Here is a 22,442-nt window from a genome sequence, read left to right as displayed (position 1 = left end):
ATAAAAAGGTTTTATTTAGTCTTGTGTGAACGAACTTGACTAGTCTCCACAAAACCCAGGCCAGGCCAGAACTAAATTAAAGGGGATGTCTACAAACATTTGGCCATATAGTGTACAAATAAGTGGCACAAAGTCTGTAAATGGAGACAGGTGCTATAATGAATACCATATGATGTAAATTCATGCAGCTGCATGTTAATGTTCATCACACATTGTTTGTTAGCTTAATAATAAATATATAAATGTATATCTTGTCTTATGAGAGAATGTTTATATCCATATATACACGCGTGAAGTATTTTACAGTTTCTTAAACTACTAAAATGTTGTAATATCTTATGGCAGACACATATGAGGAGACTGTAATTAACCAAGTGGAGCAAAGAGCACTGAAATATGGGTAAGTATTAGAGAATTTCTTAATTGAACTAGTCAGAAGATGATCTTTACACAAAATGCTCAACAGGTATGATATGACAGTCATTCTCCTGGACATAAATATTTATAAACAACATATTAGGTTCAGATTTTATTTCTGTGTTCAAATATATCCTTGTGTCAGTGATATAATTTACTTTAAACATTACTGTACAATTTCAGAGTTAAGGAATTATACAGAATATTAGTTAGATTTGAACCAGCCTGGAATCTCATATAGTCTTATACTCATACATCAATAATGAAACAAATTAATGTTAAGTCTTTTGACTTAATTCTTTCTTATTTTTATATACGCTCTTATAATTACAATTTTAAAACCCACAGGTGCCAATCAAGAGTAACTTGAACTAAATATACTATCTTGTTTTACTAGGCTGAACTTGTATAAAGTTGTTACCTTGCAAAAATCAAATGAGCTGACAGTGATACCAGCAACATGGCTGAATGAAGAAAAGACACAATGTTATTGGCCTCCATTTAAGTCACCAGAGAAGTGCACGGAAGCTGTAAAGAACAGACTTGAGCCTCCTGTAATGGTTGAAAAACCATGGGAGATGTTAAATATTCAAGTCCACATGGAATGTGGTAATAATCTCAATTTAAAAATTGTTTACTTCTTGCATTTTTTATAAATTATATATATATAATGCACTCACCTAAAGGATTATTAGGAACACCTGTTCAATTTCTCATTAATGCAATTATCTAATCAACCAATCACATGGCAGTTGCTTCAATGCATTTAGGGGTGTGGTCCTGGTCAAGACAATCTCCTTAACTCCAAACTGAATGTCAGAATGGGAAAGAAAGGTAATTTAAGAAATGTTGAGCGTGGCATGGTTGTTGGTGCCAGACGGGCCGGTCTGAGTATTTCACAATCTGCTCAGTTACTGGGATTTTCACGCACAACCATTTTTTAGGGTTTACAAAGAATGGTGTGAAAAGGGAAAAACATCCAGTATGCGGCAGTCCTGTGGGCGAAAATGCCTTGTTGATGCTAGAGGTCAGAGGTTAATGGGCCGGCTGATTCAAGCTGATAGAAGAGCAACTTTGACTGAAATAACCACTCATTACAACCGAGGTATGCAGCAAAGCATTTGTGAAGCCACAACACGCACAACCTTGAGGCGGATGGGCAACAACAGCAGAAGACCCCACCGGGTACCACTCATCTCCACTACAAATAGGAAAAAGAGGCTACAATTTGCACAAGCTCACCAAAATTGGACAGCTGAAGACTGGAAAAATGTTGCCTGGATGAGCAACAACAGCAGAAGACCCCACCGGGTACCACTCATCTCCACTACAAATAGGAAAAAGAGGCTACAATTTGCACTGGTCTGATGAGTCTCGATTTCTGTTGAGACATTCAGATGGTAGAGTCAGAATTTGGCGTAAACTGAATGAGAACATGGATCCATCATGCCTTGTTACCACTGTGCAGGCTGGTGGTGTAATGGTGTGGGGGATGTTTTCTTGGCACACTTTAGGCCCCTTAGTGCCAATTGGGCATCGTTTAAATGCCACGGCCTACCTGAGCATTGTTTCTGACCATGTCCATCCCTTTATGACCACCATGTACCCATCCTCTGATGGCTACTTCCAGCAGCAGAATGCACCATGTCACAAAGCTCGAATCATTTCAAATTGGTTTCTTGAACATGACAATGAGTTCACTATACTAAAATGGCTCCCACAGTCACCAGATCTCAACCCAATAGAGCATCTTTGGGATGTGGTGGAACGGGAGCTTCGTGCCCTGGATGTGCATCCCACAAATCTCCATCAACTGCAAGATGCTATCCTATCAATATGGGCCAACGTTTCTAAAGAATGCTTTCAGCACCTTATTTGAATCAATGCCACGTAGAATTAAGGCAGTTCTGAAGGCGAAAGGGGGTCAAACACCGTATTAGTATGGTGTTCCTAATAATCCTTTAGGTGAGTGTATATATAGACACACATCATATTTATCAGTGGCATGAAGTCCAAACTGTTTAAGTCTATTACAATATAAAGTAAATTCATGTAACGGTATTAATTCCTCATACTTTGAAAAAAGATACATTGAGACAAGAATGTTTTACAGTAACTTGGGCTTGCTTTTTTCATCCAAATGTATAACTTGCTGTTGTTGTTAACTATTGTGTTGCTGTTGTGTTTAACCAATATTTTCATTATATTTCATATTTTCAATATTTTATTGTAGCCACATATAATCAGGCTATGGAGAAGCAAAAATCATTAAAGGAACAGAGAGAAAGGTAAGCAATATAGAGAGCGATTTTTCATGTTTTTAAAAAAAATATTTTAATACATTTAAAATAAACAAATGTACTTTTGTTTCACATGATTATTGTTGTTTTTCTTTCTATGGATTTCTATTTGTATCATGCTTTTTTCAGATTCAAATCTCCACTGTTTGTACTAGAATATACTCTTCCTCAAATTTCTCCTCATGGTGAGCCAAATACTTTACAATCAGTTAAATGTCTTTCTTTATGTTATGGAAAAATATGAAGCATTTGAAATAAAAAAACAGGAGTATTGTTTGATGATATAGTAGTTTGTATGATGTAGTATTTCACACTCTCACTCACACCTACGGGTTATTCATATTCTATCCCACTATGTGTGTTCCTTGCCAAGTAAAAATTTTTAAAAATGTGTATTGAGACCCCAGCAATGTGTGTGGCACTCTTGTCTGTTTTTGGTATGAATTTTATTTAAATGCCCAACAAATGTGTCCAATCTGGGATAGGTGAATCCTTAATTATATATAGCTTCCTTAAAGGAACACACCGACTTTTTGGGACTTTAGCTTATTCACTATGTCCCCAAGAGTTAGATAAATCCATATACCATTCTCATCTCCGTGCGTGCCATAACTCTGTCTGACGCACACACTGCTAGACTATCTTAGCACAAAGACTGGAGGTAAACTTTTTCTTTAATAATATGCTATTATGACGAATATCATTGATAACATATGATATCATCAAGATATCAACAAGACTCGCAACGGCGGGCATGGCATCACGATGGTGGCACTCGTTGCGAGTCTTGTTGTGAGTGCGACACACACTAATCCTCTTCTATAGTTAAACTAAAAACTTAGCAGGGATTGCTCTGTAAATTAAATTGAGAATTTAACTAATGCATATATGCTATTTTTAAACACTGTAGTCTATGCCAGATATATATAGCCTACATTTTGAAATAATTTGAGGCTGAAACATCCGTTTCATAAGCATGCGTGTTTAATTTAGCACTTTTATAAAACATTTGAAAATAAAACATTTAAACGATTATCAGTAAAAAATGGTAACCTTAAGAATTAAATATTTTTTTTAAAAATATTTGTTTCATACTATTTCCCCACAAACATGCGTCATATATACCGTTCTGCGCTTTGAGATGAATGTGGGACACGAGCTGGATCGCCGCCTTTTCGAATATCTTCGTCTTCATGTTTTCTCCTGATGTTGCAAAGCAACACCTGTTATTCACTGCCAGAGAAAACGAAACTAAAACCACCGGTGTGTGTGAAATGCGCTATTCATTAAACTTGACGCGCCTTACCAAGTTTAATAACAAGAACAAACTTTTTTTAATATACTTTACCACAGTAAAGGATGTGAATAGTTATAATTGAATTAATTATAAGCAAACAAAAGAAAGAAACGTTTATAATTCTCTGTGAAAATGGGTGCGACGTGAGTGAAGATTTGGGAAAAGAAACGAGATGCCCATGTCAATTGGGATAAAATGGACATTTAACTGCGAATTTATTTTTTTGGTAGGCTAAACTAAAGCTTTGTGCTTCCTGTGGTAATTTTCACGTGAAACAGCATTCACATACAAAACACTGGGTTAGTAAAATAACAAAATTATATTTTTTAAGTAGAAAGTAGTATTTATGTAAAGAGATATATTAAAATAAAAACATTGTCAACTGCCAATTTAGGGGACATCGCCCAACCCTAGATCAAGTCATTTTGATGTGCCACACTTCCTGCTGCCAGCAGGTGGCGCTTTGACTATAACTGAATATTGCCATGTAGATGTCTTCAGGGGTCCGTTCTTCGTACCTTGCTTAATACATCTGAGATGATTTCACAGATCCCATACCTTTTAATCATGATAACTGATGTTTGGCTAATTTGGTTCTTCAACCGAATTTGCGGATTGGATTAAAATATCTGGATTAAATGATCTAACATTACTGCGCGTTCTTGTGTTCCGTGAAGATTTTCTTGTGTCCACGATCAGCAATGCAGCGATTGGTTGCCGGCAAGACAGCAACGTAATGACATCATATAATTAAAAAAGCCATCTGGCCAAAAACTTGACAAATTACACAAAAAAACCCCTATGAATTTCTGGACCTTTATAAGGAAACAGCCAAACGACCGAACCAACATAAAAGTTATAATAGATAAATGATTTTTTTTTAAATTTATTTATTATTATTTTTTTAAGTGTTTATTGTAAAATAGCCTACACTCTAAAAACTTTTACTATGATTTACTAAATTTTTTTGGTGAAACATTTTTACACTAATAAAATTGAGTAAATTTTAAAGCAGCGAAATCAATTACATACACCATATGAGCTGAGCAAATGCAAGTAAAAAAATTAAGTAGATCTGTGTAACTACATTTGGTACATTTACAAATAAAATTGAGTAGAAAAAATTGGAGGAAAAACAGTTAAAAAACAATATTTAAGAGTAAAATTAACTGTTTTTATTTATGAGTAATATTAACTCTTATAGTATAACTTTAATTTCCTCTAAACCTTTGTAAAATACTCCACACAACCACACTTATACATGACAATGGCCTTTATTGTTGATGAGTAAAGCAATACAGCATATATTACAGTTTTGATATGTATACAATATTTTACAACATATTTACAACATTTAAACTCATGTAACAAACATTTTAGAAGTAAAAATTAAACATTTAAAAGTAATTCAAGTGTAATCAACCTGTCTGTTATCCAATTTCTACCGTATCAGCGCTGTTTCCCGAGCCTGAGATGGACTTGCGGTCTGCGGGTGGACTTTGAACTTCAGACCGCCGTCCTGCATTTCACTCGTTGCCGAAAGATGCTGCAACACGCCTGACTCCATAACTTGCCAATAAACAAACAGTGCACAGTTTTAAGAACATTTTATCATCCAAATTAATTATATTCATTATCTTAAAGGTCCCATGGCATGAAATTTTCATTTTATGAGGTTTTTCAAAATTAATATGAGTTCCCCTAGCCTGAATATTGTCCCCAAGTGGATAGAAATGTTGATCGGTGTAAACCCGAGTTCTGGCTGTCTCTCTCTGCCTTTGAAAAAATGACAGGCCAGACGAGCCAATCCTGAAGTCTCCTGGTTTGACGTCCAAGCAGGAACGGTTACCTCCCTTTCCTCCGCCCAGAGAATCTGGCACGCCCATGCAAACGCTCGCGAGATCATGGCTTGTGAATGAGTGAATGCTGGCAGTTTCTCAGTGTTTTGATGTACAAATGAAAACAGAAGTCTTTTTTCAGTTCCTTCTGATCTGTGATCAGTGATTTCTGATGTGTAGCTAATTATTTATTATTCGTGCACACAATGCGGCTTCTCTCTCTCCAGACAGAACGGTGTTTTCGTGTTTTCCATCTTGTGAGTCAGTGTTTTTGTACGTCCTCGTCGCGTCTATCGGTTCTAAAATGTGCATACAGTCATGAGTTTCTGCTCAACATCGGCCTCACACACGCCGAAGCTCGGGCTGCACTGGCCGGTGGCCTTCAACATCCCCGACCCCCAGTACTGCATCTGTCCCACAGCGGAGGCACCAAACGCGGCGTGAGATTAAGCAGAAGGGGGGTAAGCGTGAGCATATTCGGGCTAGCCAGCCTAGCCCCACAATAAACTGGATTACATTCGATTACTGCTGTTGTGTCTTTGTTTGCGCTGTGTACTCAACGCGCGTAACTGACGCTTTTATTTTATTTTAAAAATAATGCTATTATCAACACTTAAGTTACTTTTAACTCGTTCATCTCGACAGCTGTAATGGTACTTTGCATGTGTTACAAAGTTGGTAATAATGATGAAGACGGACTCGGTGTGACTGGGACTCGTGTTTATTCAGAACTCTCAGATACAAACACAATAAACTCGCGCTGACTGACAGCGCTCTCATAACTCAGTAGTTACTATAAATAACTTTGTTAGCAATCGCTGAGCTCCGTCTCTGGTACATTAGTGATGTCCGGTTCGCGAACGATCTTTCTTTTGAACCAGTTCTTTTTAGTGAACCGAATCAGTTCACCAAATCGGACTGAATCGTTCTAAATGGTTCGCGTCTCCAGTCAGCACTGATCCATAATTTACTAAAGTTACTAACTTTCTGACATGAGTGACAGTCCCTCCGACTAGAAATAGACTAATAACCTGAAGTATATGCTGTAACTACAACAGTTCAGACATGCTGAGAACTGATGTGAAGTGAACTCAGGTCCATCCGTCTCTCTGGCAGCAGCTCGTGCCTGCTCGTGCCTCGTAGACCTCGTTAAACCACGCCCCCTCCGCTCATTTAAAATGCAAAGATGTCAGCCAATCACAACAGTGGGCGTTTTTACTGAAGTCTCACAGCAGACACGCCTCTTGAAGCAGGGCATTCAGCCACAGGGCAAACATCAGTATAGAAAAAATGCCTTTTATTTCTAAATTATGACATTTTATGAAGGCCGGTGGCCTTCAACATCCCCGACCCCCAGTACTGCATCTGGCCCACAGCGGAGGCACCAAACGCGGCGTGAGATTAAGCAGAAGGGGGGTAAGCGTGAGCATATTCGGGCTAGCCAGCCTAGCCCCACAATAAACTGGATTACATTCGATTACTGCTGTTGTGTCTTTGTTTGCGCTGTGTACTCAACGCGCGTAACTGACGCTTTTATTTTATTTTAAAAATAATGCTATTATCAACACTTAAGTTACTTTTAACTCGTTCATCTCGACAGCTGTAATGGTACTTTGCATGTGTTACAAAGTTGGTAATAATGATGAAGACGGACTCGGTGTGACTGGGACTCGTGTTTATTCAGAACTCTCAGATACAAACACAATAAACTCGCGCTGACTGACAGCGCTCTCATAACTCAGTAGTTACTATAAATAACTTTGTTAGCAATCGCTGAGCTCCGTCTCTGGTACATTAGTGATGTCCGGTTCGCGAACGATCTTTCTTTTGAACCAGTTCTTTTTAGTGAACCGAATCAGTTCACCAAATCGGACTAAATCGTTCTAAATGGTTCGCGTCTCCAGTCAGCACTGATCCATAATTTACTAAAGTTACTAACTTTCTGACATGAGTGACAGTCCCTCCGACTAGAAATAGACTAATAACCTGAAGTATATGCTGTAACTACAACAGTTCAGACATGCTGAGAACTGATGTGAAGTGAACTCAGGTCCATCCGTCGTGCCTCGTAGACCTCGTTAAACCACGCCCCCTCCGCTCATTTAAAATGCAAAGATGTCAGCCAATCACAACAGTGGGCGTTTTTACTGAAGTCTCACAGCAGACACGCCTCTTGAAGCAGGGCATTCAGCCACAGGGCAAACATCAGTATAGAAAAAATGCCTTTTATTTCTAAATTATGACATTTTATGATGTAAAAGTCATACTAACAATATAAGTACACCTCAGGAAACATTATAAAATAATAGAAAAATGCCATGCCATGGGACCTTTAAGGAATAAAGTCGTGTGTTTTGAGCAAGGCAGTAGCACCAGGGGCGTCAATGCAGCACTCGTTTACTCACATTGCGTCCCTGTAACTTATGTTGTTTAGCATTTTAAGCTCCGTAATGATTTTATAGATAAAATAAAACACACAAACCTGAATTTCACAGAGGAAATGTTCCAATTCTGTGATGCTGAGAAGGAACTCGTCTGGAGAATTCAAACAGCAGCGCTCAAACAACCGTCGAGCTGTCGTCACGTCAAGGGGCGGGGGAGGGGTGCAGTGTTATAATCAAGTAAACTTACTAAATTTCTTCAGTGCGTGTTAAATATTAATAATCTTGATTTTAATTAAGTTATATTTGTAGTTCTTGAAACAGATCGATTTAATTCTCCTTTCTCAAATATTTTGATAGAAATTTCACAAATATATTAAGTATATTTGAAATAATAATTGGTTATTTGAACACTAAATTCTTTTAGTGAAAAAAACTTAAATATAACTGTAAATTTGAGACAAAGTTAACTGTTGGATTTTTAGTCAATTATTTTGGTATGTTCAACTCAAAACATCAAATAAATGATATTTAGAAATTTTATTAAGTTAATAAAGTTAATTATTACTGTGATATTTACTAAGCCACTGAATTATTTTTTAGAGTGTAATGTCACCTCAATAAAGGTTTATTCGCAAAAATCTGCTCAGATGCTATAAATAGCCTATAGTACCAGTCAAACGTTCTGTGTTAAATAGCCATTAAAACGTATTTTGTTTCATATTGATGTTTAAATATTATAATGTAACAACAATAAGTTCTGGGGAATAATTAATTCAAATGGTATGAATATTCATGAGTTTATGAATATTATTTGCTTGTTGTACTGAAAAATTAACGTATAACGGAACCTTTAATCATTTAAAAGTAACCTTTATCCAAATTGATTTCTTCATCAATTATCAATCTTACAACCCTTAAGAAATATTGATCTGTTCTGTCTTCTGTCCATCGGACACCGGCCCAGCTGTACTGGGCTACTGCTTTGGGGTAGTGTGCTCTGTAGACGTTGCGAGGGTCGAGTCGAACGTACACTTTCTGGGTGTGCGTCCGGCAATTGGTGATCAGGAGCCCCGGTTGTTCTCTCAATACAGGCAGGAGAGTGAGAGAGGTAGGGAGGAGCAGGGGAGAGAGAAAAAGGAACAGGTCAGCAAGGTTTGTCCCGGGTTGGATGGGACAGTCTCTTCGCTTCGGTGACGGCGGTTGAGTTTTAGCTTGCATTGGCCCCTCCCTGTCTTTCTATGCTAGTGGCCCCATGTCTCTTAATCTGGTTCCGGTGGACCCATTTGAGAACTGGTTCTCTGGATCCCCGGTTTAACTGGATTTGGTACGCTACTGGGGAGAGTTTGTTCATAATCTCATGGGGTCCCGTCCAGTGAGGCAGAAATTTCTTCGACAGCCGCCGGGGGCCTGTCAAAGGTGGTGGGTTGAAGCTGTAATACAAGACCTTGTCGCCCACATCCAGTTCCTGGTGTGATGCTTTCCGGTCGTAATATGCTTTCTGACCTTCAGCGCTTTTCTGCAGGTGTTGCTGGGCAAACGCGAAGGTTGCTTTTAAGTGTCTATGGAGCTCCTCGAGGTACTGGAATGTGGTGTACGCGGTGACAAGATTGGAGTCTCCGGGTTGGTACAGCAAGTGAAGTGGCAGAGTCATCTGCCGCCCAGTCATGAGCTCAAAGGGGGACACCCTTGTCGATTCCTGCGGGGTAGCTCTGAGAGCCATCAGAACGAGGGGGAGTTTCATATCCCAGTCTTTCTGGTTAGCAGACACATACTTTTTCAACATGGCGACCACCGTTCGGTTCGATCTCTCGACCTGGCCGGATGAGATTGGATGGTGGCTGATGTGAAGTCTAGCCCGTACCCCTAGGCATTTCCAGATCTGTTGCATGATCTCGGCCGTGAAATGGGTGCCTCTGTCTGAGTTGACTTTCAGTGGCAATCCAAACCGGGAGAAGATGTGGTTCATCAGGAGGTATGCTGTGGTTTGGGCGGTGTCATTGGGTGCTGGCAGGCACTCTACCCATTTGGTAAACTGGCACACCACCGTGAGGAAGTACTTGTTGCCTCTTGCGGACCTGGGCAGGGGTCCCACCCAGTCGATTTGTAGGTCTGACTACGGGAACGTGATCCCTCTGCGTTGCAGTGGGGCTCTGTGGTTCGGGTTTGCTGGTTGGAACTGGCAGCAAACCAGGCATTCTCTGACATACTCTGCCACATCTTGTTGCATCCCGGGCCAATATGCCACCTGTTTCAGTGTGTCATACGTGGCTCTGGTGCCGTGGTGTCCAGCACATGGTGTGTCGTGGGCATACATTAGCATGACCCCCCTTTGCGACCGTGGCACCACAAGCCTTGGCGTTGTGCTGTCATCGGGCGCAAACCACAGAATGTTGTCCTGTATACGCAACATGTGTCTGGAGTTATGTAGATGTTTGAGGCTTGAGTCATCAGTGAGCTCAGAGTCAGTGATAGGGTGGCAGGAGGGGTCAGAGAGGTGGTCAAGAATTGTCTTTATTGCAGTGTCAGAGGCTTGCATATCCGCGATGTCGTTGTTGGAAATCTGCGGAGTTAGCGATAGCTGCTGCGAGGCGGGCATTGTAGCCGGTGCCGGTCGCTTGCTGCGGGTTAGCACTGCAACGTTGGGGCTGGATGTGGGGTTTGGGGGTACCCACATGTCGCCGTGTAGTGCGCCCGTCTTGGCGAGGGCGTCTGTTTGGTCATTCAAGTCTTTGTCGAGACCTGGTAGCTTCGAGTGTGCTTTTACCTTCTTCCAGTACACTGTCAGGTCACGTGTTCTTGTGATGTTGTCACATTCCTGGAACAGGTGTTGGTGTTTGACTGGCTTGTTGTTAGCGGTCTTGAAACCATTCTGTTTCCAGCTTGGAAGGTGGCACACGAAACTGAGTCTGGCATAGTTAGAGTCTGAGCAGATGAGCAGTTCTCTGATGTCATTGGCTGATGCGATCTGTAGGGCTATGAGAATAGCTGCTATCTCTGCATATTGCGATGACTGGGGGCCCAACTTGAAGTGTTGTGGTGTGCACGGTTGATCGTTCACCCACAGCACTCCTGCACCTGCCTTTAGGACACCGTCGTGGTTGTAGGAGCACCCATCGACGTAGGCCGTGGGCATGTCCTGGCACGCATTCGGTTCAAAGTATCTGTGACAGGTCAGTTGTTGTTGTTGGGGTTCTTGTGCATCCGCTGCAGCAGCAGGCGTGTTATCAGAGCAGTTTTGGCATGCAGCCAGGCCATTACCCAGTGCAGACTTGTGATTCTGTGCGTACCGTGCCTCAACATTGCGTCCCTGGAGGGCCATTAACCACGTGGCTATACGTGAATTAGTGACAACGCCATCTCGGATGCGTTGGCTGTTGAGGAACATTACGGGCTGGTGGCAAGTCTCAATGATAACTTTCTGTGCCCCAATGTAGTTGGAGAATCGCTGAATGGCCCACACCGTGCAGAACAGAGCTTTTTCACAGTCAGAGAACTTGCACTCTGGTGGGAGAAGCGTTTTGCTGGCATATGCGACCACCTTTTTGTCTTGGTCATGTCGTTGATATAGGCCAGCACTGAGACATTGGTCGGAAAACCCGGCTTCCAGGTAGAATTCCTTCTGTGGATCGGGGTAAGCAAGGCATGGAGCTGTGCATAAATGTCTTTTAAGTGCCGTCATGGCGTATTCTTGAGCGTCTGACCAGATGAAAGGACAGTCTTTCTTCAGCAGGGCTGTTAGAGGTCTAGCAATGTCTGAGTAGTTTTTGATGAACTGTCGGGAGTAATTGCATACCCCTAGAAAACTGCGCAGCTCAGAGACGTTTGTAGGAGGCTTGATGTTTTGAATGGCATGAATACGGTTTGATTGAGGTTCAATGCCTTGGGATCCGATGAGCAGGCCCACGTAGTTGACCTTGGTCCGGCACCACTGTCCTTTGTGGAGGGCGATCTTGGCACCGGCTGCGGACAGTTGGTTCAAAACATAGTCTATTTCATTCAGGTGGTCGGCCACCGTTGTGCTCTTCATGAGAACATCGTCTACATAGATCAGGTTGCCTCTTACTCTGGCGTCTGGGCAGGCTTTGTTCAGAAAGATGTTGAACTCAGCTGGTGAGTTGGCATAGCCGAACGGACACCTGTTGAAGGTGTATTGTCGGTTGCCAAATGTGAATGCTAGCTTGTGTTGGTCTTCTGGGTGCACCGGAATGGTCCAGAATCCAGAGGCCACATCAAGTGTAGAGAAGTTTGTGGCTCCCCTGATTCGGGGTATTTCTTGTTCTAGTTGGGTCATAGGCCATCTTGACAACGGTACCTGTTGATTCAATTTCCGATAGTCGACCGTGGGTCTCCAGGCTCCGCTGGCTTTCAGCACAGGCCACAAGGGGCTTGAAAAGGTACTGTTGCAAGGACGGATGACACCTTTTTCAAGCATGGATTCGATGATCTCCTGCACTGGTTCGTGTGAGGAGATGGGAATCTTGCATTGCTTGACAAAAGTGGGAGGCGCATCAGGGTGCGTTGGGATGTGCACCGTGTGGAGGTTGGTGAGACCGCAGTCTAAAGAGTCTTTGGCAAAGGATTCTTTGAACTTATAAAGGACTTGTTTGAGTCTTTGACGGTCTGTCTCGCTCTGGAGCGCGTCAGCGTCTCGTAGAATTTGCTGCACTTGAGACTCAAAACCTGGGTACGGTTCCTCCGTATGTGTGTCATCAGTCAGGTTGATCTTGGGGGGTGTGGCAGGGTCATCAGTCTCACTGACAGGCTGGTGGGAGACTGTGTATACCGCGAGGTGACTGTCCTCAGTCAGCTCCGTTCGGCACACCTGGTCTTTGGTCATTGGCATGACAGACGTGATGGCAATGAATTTGAAGGGTGCGGTGAACAGTGTGTTACCTGTGCTCCCTTCGGGTATCAGTGCAGGTGGAATGGGCCCAATGATGGGTAGTACAAGTTCAAAGTCATGAAAGTCATGGCTCACTAGCCATCCCAGCCGGTAGGCCTTGGGAATGTTGATGTCAGTTGCTGTGCAGTTGTTGAAGAGGATGTAGACTACACGAGATGACACTTCAGTGAGGGGTGTGGCTTCAAGTGTGAGTCCGAGTTCCACACATTCAGGTGAGGGTTGGAAGAAGCCCAGCGTGTGGTTTAAGGTTTGACCACATCGCATGTTGAGCCGAACAGCGACCCCTTTGGTGTATGCTGGTACCACCGTTCCCTGTTCGTTGACTAGGGTGCAGACCTCAGGGATGGTCTGTCCTGACATGAGGTTGTCATGGCTGATGGAAACATGTGGCTGTAAAGTCAATGGGGCCCATACCACTTCGTTAAACGTGTCCACATGAGCCCGGAGGCGAACCAAAATGTCTGCTCCGATGTAAACATCGTGGGGCGGGTCCGGAAGGACCAGGAAGTAATGGGTCAGGCACCGATGATTCCATGTCAAGCGCAGCGCACAGATTCCTCTGGCGGACACCATAGAGGAGGGGTGTGAGTTCAAAGGGAAACGGGTGCGCTTGCTGGCACAAGGCGGGTCTGGTGCGTGTTCCCTGAGTGCATTGAACAGTGAGAGACTAATGGCTGAGTTGTCTGCCCATAATGCTAGAATAGTGCTCGTTGTGGTGATATCATTCAGCTGCAGGTCAGTCATGACCTTGGGGCTGTAGGTATCAGAGTCTATGGTGAGCTGAAATGTGCAGAGTAGCGAACTTGAAGTTTGCTCTGGGTCTGAGATTGTGTTCTCACGGCTGGCTGCAGGAGTTCCCGTGACCTTTGTGACTTGACAGTCTGGTTCTGTTGGGGTTGCCGTGACCTCTGTGACCTGACAGTCTTGCTCAGAAGACCTGTGTGTCTGGAGGGGAAGAGGTTCTCGCACTTGTGCCCAGAATTTCAGCTGTTTGAAGTCCAGTAAAGGTTCGAAACGGTCCAGCAGGTCTTTGCCGATGAGAAACGGATAAGTGTTCATAGGTGACACATAGACAGGATGTACAAGACTCATAGGCCCAACTGTCAGGTGAATGGGAGCTATGGTTTTGAGCTGGATGTCGTCTTGGCTGTATGACTGCACATTCAGCTTACACGTGTGAAGGTTAAGAGTGCGATTCTGTCTCTGTGCTTCAAATTTGAGTTTGTCAAACAGTTGAACGGATATCAACGTTAGGTCGGAGCCGGTGTCAACCAGGGCTTCGAGCCTCAGTTCCTTTTCCAAGGTGATGGTTAGGTAGAGTTTTCGAGCCATTCCCTTCTCGATCAGGTTCCCCAAGAGTCTGGGTGTTGGGGCCTGTGTGTTGATCGGTAGGCAGTTGGGATATGTCTCTTGTGTCTCACTGTGAGTGCAGATAACCAGGACAGCACTTTCATGTACCTTGGTGTGTGGAGTGACACTGTCTCGGTCAGGAAGTGTTGCCGTCAGCTGGAGTGAGTGGGTGTTGCTGACGTGTGGGGGTGCAACAGTTAGTTCGAGAGTCTGTGGTTGGGAAACAGTGTTCTGGGTGTTAGGTTCAGTTGCAGAAAGGTCAGGAAGGTTGATTTCAGGCGTCCGATTCAGTCATGCGGTGTCTGGTTCATCCTTCTTGTCTGTCTTGCGGGGTTTCTTTTGTAGAAACTCCTTCAGTACCTTCAGCAGTTCTGCAGTTTCGGACTCGACCATGCTTTTCTTGTTAGCCGTGGGCTCAGATCCGCGCTTACCAGTACCACGTCGAGAGTGGTCCCTCCGTCGGTTTTCTGGGCTTGGCGTTCTGGGAGAGAGGGTTCGGCTCCTTCTGGGTTGTCGGCCGGCTTCCCATGTGCCCCCCCCCTTTTGGTTGTGGAGGGGGCGAGGCCGGTCCCAGGATCCTCCAGAGCGATCGTTCTGGTACCTTGGATGGGTATTACCACGATCATGCTGCCCTCTGCTGGCTTGGAACGGTGTAGACTCTGTTGACGGGTCCGTAACTGTGGTTCTGTTGGGCGCCCTCTAGGGTCAGCTCTGGGCGATGCTCAGAGACAGGGCAAATGGTTGGGTGTTTTACAGTCTTTTCAGAAATAGCTTTTTGCTTGGTGTAAGCCTTGTGAGCTAAGTCTCTTAACTGTTGTGTGGACATGCTGCGTGGACAAACCAGAACTCCCAGATGGTGATTAATCGTGGGGTGGAGGTTTCGGAGGAACAGGGTTCTGAAGCTGAGGTCCTCCTCCATGCCTGGTTCGTTTCGTGCGCCGAAGTAGGTACGTCGCAGTCGATTATAAAAGTTCTGTGGGGTTTCAAGTCGACCTTGCCTGAGGTCCACAGCAGCGAAAAGCCCCTGGACTGATTCTGGATCAGAGTATTCACGAATTAAAGCTTGTCGTAGCTGCCCGTAGTCCGCTTTGACAGTCTCTGGTTGGCGGTCTAGAAAGCTACGCACGTCCCGGTTAGACGTGAGTTTGAGTAGGCACAATCTGTCCCAAGTGCTCGCGTTAGCGACAGTCTGCAGGTGAAAGTCTATGTCTTGCAAATAGGCATAAACATCGTGTCCTCCTGCAGGGTCTGGGCTGAAAGTAGGGATATTTCTGGCCAGCTTGTAGAGGTCCTTATGAGCTACGTGGCTGCTGACCCTGACTTCCTGGTAGGGCGTCCCTTCCTCCGCTGCTGGCGGGGGTTCGTGGAGGCTAGCAGGTGACAGTCTGAGCAGTGGGCTGTCACCCCCCTTTCCAGCTCTTGGTTCTTGGCTGAAAGGTGCGGACCAGCTGGTCGGGGGAAACTTTGTGTGGTGCGTTCCCCCTTCCCGGTCACTTTGCAGTTTATAGGAATGTTTCAGTTCTCTGTGAACAAGGTCAAGTTCATCTTTGAGCTCATGTCTTTGCTGGACCAGCTCATTGATCTCGGCTCGGGCAGCCTGCAAGTGGTTTTCGGAGGCTTTGGCTTTAGCATCTCTGTCTTTGAGCGCAGTGTTGGCTCTCTCTCTAGGAGAGCTTCGCCTCGCCGGAGCTGTTCGTTGAGTTCTTTCCTGGTGTCTTTCTCCGACTGCTCTCTGCGGTCTGTGTCCAGACGCAGATCTTCCAGGGCCTTTTGAAGTCTTTTTACTTCTTTCTCTCGTTCTGTGTCCGTTTCACCCTTTTCCTCTGTCTCTAGAAGTAGCTGGTCTAGATGACGCTGGGTGAGGGCCTGGTTTCTCCGGGCCTCCTCGGCTTGGAGCTTTAGTGTTGCCGCTTCCTGTTCCAGGTCGGTGTGGCTCTTTTCTCTTAGCCGTGCCTGGGCGACAAGGTTGTGGGCGAGGCTCCCGAGGATCTTGGCCAGTTCTTTGTGAGAGTAACTCTGCGTCGGGTCTGCCTCTGTGTCCAGTTCCTCCTGGCTCAGCAGTTGCAGATCACTGGTGTCCTCCGACGGAACAGTGCTCGTCATCGCTTCCAACCATACCGCTAGGCGATCCCAAGGGACAGCGGGACTGGATGAACGGGACATACTGGTTCACTGTGGGCGAGAGAAACACAGCACACACACAAAGAGGCCAATGCAAGTTTGTTCTAAGGTTTACGAGCTCTTATACGGACTATGCCGTCGACAAGAATTTTGGCTAACTGATGTAGACAGTTAGGCAATTAGGCGGGCCAATTTTTGGATCGGCCTGAAATAGAGGCTTTGACAGGCGGTAGCCCTGTGGGTCACCTGGTGACGCCGGCTGCTTGGTTGTCACTCTATTAATTTGCTTTCCTTGGGGTCTCTTGGTGAACTGAAAGAAACAAGATTACGACAGTCCGGACAGTGAAGGTAGGAAAGAGCAAAGTGAAAACAAACACAAAATGAATTGGTCTGCAATAACAAGGAGAATAAGCGCGAACGCTGGGAGTGTTAGAGAAGCACAAAAGGGGTTAAGCCTGCTACCTTTCGTAAGAATTTCTGATAGGGCCTACAGCATGTGTGACTATCGGGGTAGGAAACCTAGGAAAAGGGTGCGGCTTAGAGAGAAAAAGGTGGGCCAAACGTTTAGGCTATACTCGGGGAGTATCTAATATTTGGCTTATAATGTGGATTTTATCACCTTTAGTTTATCCGGGGCGATTTGAGGTCGCTCAGGTGGAAACCAGTGGCGCAGTCGGCCTTCCGGGCGTTCCCAAACACCCAACTGCCGTGTCCTCGGTCCTTGTTACTCTGTCGCGTTACGCCCACTCAAACAGTTTAGACTTTAAACACGACCTGACAGCACCCACCCGTCAACCGCCAGCCAACACAGCAAAGTTGGCACGCTCCCCAGAACCCTCTTTTTCAAGAGTGGCTCCCTATTAAGCCATGGTTTGGGTACGGGCACCAGACATTGCCTTGTGTGTGTCAGCTGAACTGGTTGACCGGCTTTGGAGTGTCAGATTGCTGATGTCGCCACTGCGTGCCGCAACGGCGGACAGAGGTAAAAGAAACCGAGATTCACACACAGCCGGTGCAGGTCACGTCGGTTGGACAACCTTGCTCGTGGAGACCACGTTGAGACGATTCTCAGTTCACCACAGATGCTTGTGAGCCTTACAATAAATACACAAAAGAGGGTAAACAGGCGAACTCAAAATTAATTAAGACTCTATTGTTTACCGGATCAAGTGATTTATGGTTGCAGGCGAAAAGGAAATGCAAAATCCTATATCGAGAGTGATTTAGAAAAAGGCAAAGGTTTCTCTCAACTAATGATAAAACAAAAGGCAATTTTGATAATGTTGGTAACTATCAAAATGAACCTAACCCAAATGAGAGGAAGAACATTAAAAAAAAAATTTTACTAATAAAAAAAAAATTAATAAAATTAAATTAAATAGAAAATTAAAATTAAACAAGACAAACTTAATTTTAATTAAATTCAAAACAAGTTTAAAATTTAAATTTAAATAAGCCTGTAGGGAGAATGTAAATAAAAGAAAGCAAGTCCAAATAATATCCTATAACAATTTAATACTAAGTTGGAGTATCATTAATAACCAAAAAAAAATTAATAATCAGCAAGGGAAACAGGAATAAGCACTTCAGACAGAATTGGAAGAAAGCGGAAAAGAGAGAGAAAGCTGACTTAGCAGGGTACGGCCACACGGTGGCGTCCTTCCTTCCAAGCGGACTGTCAGTAACTTTAAGAACCTAATTTCAATTTAAGTTAGAGGAAATTCATTTTTCCTTTTAAACCCAAATTCAAATAAGTGTTTTTAATCAGCGAGAATGAGACCTGGTTGCTGCCTAATGCTTAGTAAAATTGCATAAATGAAAACGTTCCTAACAGTAATCATTAACAATTCACATGCTCGACTTAGGAAGGAAAATTAAGTCTGTCAAGACAAAATTAATAGCGGAGAGTAGAACTATCCGAAAATACCCACGAGATGGCGCAGTCGAGTCCCAGACTATTAGTAAACTATTAGTTAGGAGGAATGCCCACCAGATGGCGCTGTTGCGCCCGCTCGGGATAAAGTTATGAGGAAGTGTAATTCGAGAGCTGTGAGCTCGCGCCCTCTGGTGTCTAGCACGCGGAGTTGCAACACACGCTCGTGGGGGTTGGACCAAAATTCAGATAATGGCCGCACACACCCGCAGAATTAACACACATCACAATTGCTTTTCAGACCACAGCGGGTCTTTTTGTGCTATAATGGCACAAGAAACATGTGGCTACAGGAATTAACATCTGCTTTGCTTCACATTTAAAAGAACTCCAATAGACATTTATCAAACTGGCTGACGGTCTGTCAGCATTTATGAATCATGTGTTAGGTCTTTGCTTTGGGTAGCTACTCCAATGCGAAACCAGGAGTTTTATCGCTTATCTTTAACGATTTAATATTATATTAGGCCTATTATTGAATAGGGGAGGCTCGCCCTATTTCAATCTTCCGCTTGAAAGAAGATTTCGTCGTTCAAGTCAAGCGGGACAAAACAATATTACTCATGTACGGACTGAACAGAGATTTCTTTATCTCTGCAGGACATTTAATATTGCCAATTTTAAGCATCTGTTAATATGCTTTAAACTGAGCTCGGCGTCGTGCCTTAGTGAGTGAGTTTGCTTTGCGCGATTTGTCTCACAGTTCAAAGAAACAAACGAAAACGTGCGTGCATAAAATTAATACCCAAAAATTACACATGAATATGAATATTAATATTGCTCACAAAAACAAAGTTTGAAACTGCTCGAATATTCTCCACCACTGTAACAACAATAAGTTCTGGGGAATAATTAATTCAAATGGTATGAATATTCATGAGTTTATGAATATTATTTGCTTGTTGTACAGAAAAATTAACGTATAACGGATTTCTTCATCAATTATCAATCTTACAACCCTTAAGAAATATTGATCTGTTTGATCAGGACAAATAATATCTCTTATGTTTGTACGATCTGTACTACTGAAGTAGTACTACATAAAAATCAAGCTTAAATGGGTAGCTTAGATCTTACGCTTCAGTGACTTCGAGATTTGTGAGCAAAACAATAAGGATTCAATTCAATGCAATTATTGAGTTTTAATAAAACACTATAGAATACAAAGCTACGAATCACACGGGGGTAAATATGCATATATATAGGAGAAACAAACGATATGGTACAAACAAGGAAAAATCAAATTTAACGAATAAAATCAAAGGGAAGAGAATGATGGAAAGAGAGAATCCACGAGGGAGAGAGAGATGAGATGGAGGGAGAGAGAGATGAGATGGAGGGAGAGAGGGAGAGAGAGAGAGAGAGAGAGAGAGAGAGAGGGAGAGAGAGAGAGAGAGAGAGAGAGAGAGAGAGAGAGAGAGAGAGAGAGAGAGAGAGAGAGAGAGAGAGAGAGAGAGAGAGAGAGAGAGAGAGAGAGAGAGAGAGAGAGAGAGAGAGAGAGAGAGAGAGAGAGAGAGAGAGAGAGAGAGAGAGACAGACAGACAGACAGTTCACCACAGCCCTTCAGACATTTATGATTTCGTGAATCAGGATTAATTTAAGACAACCTCGTACAAGCAGTTTAAGGTGAAATATAATACTTGCATTAGGCTCTCTCGTGTAAGTGTCTGAGTTCGAATCGTCGTGGAAGTTCGCTACGGAGGTGAGTGTCCGGGAGAATAGCTGTGAAGTTCAGGAAAGTGGCTCCAGAAGTTGCAGGTCCGTCTCTCTCTTTTGGCTTTGTGCCAAAGGGGTCCTTCTCTCAAGGGGAGGTCAAAGGCCAGGGTGGTCTTCTCGGAATGGCGGAGCGCAAGGAGTTAATGATAACTTCTGCATTTATAGATGGAGTGGCCGAGCCCGACTTATGGAAAGATCCAATCACGTCCGTGGAGAGATCTTCTCGAGAAGGCGCGAGTGTTCCATTGTTCTCTGAACCCCCTCCTCTGAGTTAATCAATAGGGTGGAAATTCTAAAGCCTCTATTTCTTTAGAAAGCTGGTATTTCTCAAATTATGCCTCAAAATCTGATTTCTGAGCAAGATTTGGCCTAGTCATATTTTTGCGATAACAGAGATACTAAGAACGATCATTCTTCGATTTGTGCGTCCAGATATACAAGATTATCACAGTTACTGGCATACAGGTTTTTGATTTACAACAGTAAACATCTTAGTTATTCTAATACATTGTATAAAGACATGAACTCAACGGAATATATATATATATTTGAACATTATTAAGACAGTTCTTTTAGTCCCCAAGTTTTAAGTAACACGTGTGTGTGCAAGAATTGTCTTCTTTCCTGCGTGCTATGTATGTATGTGTGAAGTCATGTGGATGCCTTCAGGCTACATTCGATGCTCCATTCTTTAGACTCAGACAATCTGGCTCCTTGGTTATTAATTAACTTGATATACTGATCACCCACAACAGTTCTTTGTTTGTGGTTGATTTGATTAGGAAATCACGAGGGACTGTGCAAAGGCCTATCCGGTGATGTATTCGGCCCAAAATCTAATTGAATCGGGTCATTGTTGCTACAATAACCTAATGTTATTTTTTTTATTTAATATATGTTTATTGTGAAAAGTGAACAGCACGAGCTGGACTGGAGCCCGTGTTTTTTATTCTCCCTCCCTATTAGCCTACACACTGTTGCAGCCATAAAAATAGTTCCGCTTTTTTAAAATATCAAGGTAGTTACATTTTTTTTGTTTCTTTATTAAGTTAATTTAGAAAAAATGTTTGGAGCAATTTTTGTTTGTTAAATTAAAGTTTTTGTTTTTTAAAGTAGCGGCCAGCGTGTTTGATCAATTTAGCTTCTCAAATCAACACTTGACTTGTCTTGCCTGTAATAAAATCTATAGATATAAAACACTTCAAGCATATCACAATGTTAGTTTAAATTTTTGCTATCACCACCACAGTAAAAACGCATTTTTGACAAGGCTTTTTTCTTTTGCTGAGGCAGACTGATGCTGCTCACAGCGGCGCTCACAAACGAAACGGGCTATACAATCTAAACTAATGCAGGTTGTCTTACCTTACACCTCTCCGCAACAAGAATATGAATCCGATCTTTAATTGCAGCACTATAGGCTATGCAAATTCAGTTCACGTAAACGAATGCAAAAGATTCAAGCTGCATTTATTAGTCATCAGCTAATTTCAAGATCAAAAGCCGCAGTAGGAGAAGGAGAGACCTAAGCACTGGTAAGAGCATTCAGTCTCATTCGTTTTAATGAAGATGATTGTGTTTTTGAGCATCTGAGACTACTTTCAGTTTCACTGGCGGCCGTTTGCGTGTTGGCTTAATGCTTTAGTGATTGGATAATCATTTGCGATGATGCGTGTTACAGTAGCGCAGACTATGTCATATATAGCCTTTAACACACTCAGGCGTTTATTTTTTAACAATTTGCCATGAGTAAAATGTTTGTATGTGGTTAAACAACCAGATGCATTCACACTTGTCCAGTTTCTGCAGTTGGTTAATATTGGCCAGATCAATTTAAATCCGCCTTTAAAGAATTTCGGAAGATATTTACTCCTGATCTCTTCACAACATGATAGATATCTGATAAGAGAAAACTAATTAAGAGATCAGGTGTAAAAAGGCCATAACTCTTGCAGCTGCGCTGAAGAAACGCTCGCTACTGCTGCTGGCGGGGACTCTAAACACCAGCTTTAAAGAAGATGCATGTGGGTAAAAAAACCGTTGGGTAAAAAAAAGAAAAACTAAATAAACAAAGTAAAAATTTTGGAGGAATGTGTGTAGTCGCCTACTGGTCGTTTGCTGTACAGGGAGTGCAGAATTATTAGGCACGTTGATTTTCTGATCATATTTTTTTTCCAGGCACA

General features: G+C 43.0%; 1 protein-coding gene across 1 annotated transcript in view; it reads left to right on the top strand.

The window, feature by feature from the left end:
* The window catches only part of LOC307133627 (nuclear GTPase SLIP-GC-like), a 154,287-nt gene that overhangs the window by 56,551 nt on the left and 75,294 nt on the right, over positions 1–22,442 (top strand). Inside the window, exons 10-13 of the mRNA XM_079828757.1 lie at positions 346–400; positions 815–1,026; positions 2,651–2,705; positions 2,847–2,902. Coding sequence (XP_079684883.1) covers positions 346–400; positions 815–1,026; positions 2,651–2,705; positions 2,847–2,902 — 378 coding nt within the window. The remainder of the gene's footprint in view (positions 1–345; positions 401–814; positions 1,027–2,650; positions 2,706–2,846; positions 2,903–22,442) is intronic.

This window comes from Gobio gobio (genome assembly GCF_949357685.1).
Source record: "Gobio gobio genome assembly, chromosome: 11".
Lineage (NCBI taxonomy): Eukaryota > Metazoa > Chordata > Actinopteri > Cypriniformes > Gobionidae > Gobio > Gobio gobio.
Note: the sequence above shows the minus strand (reverse complement) of the source record. Positions and strands in the feature narration are given on the sequence as shown.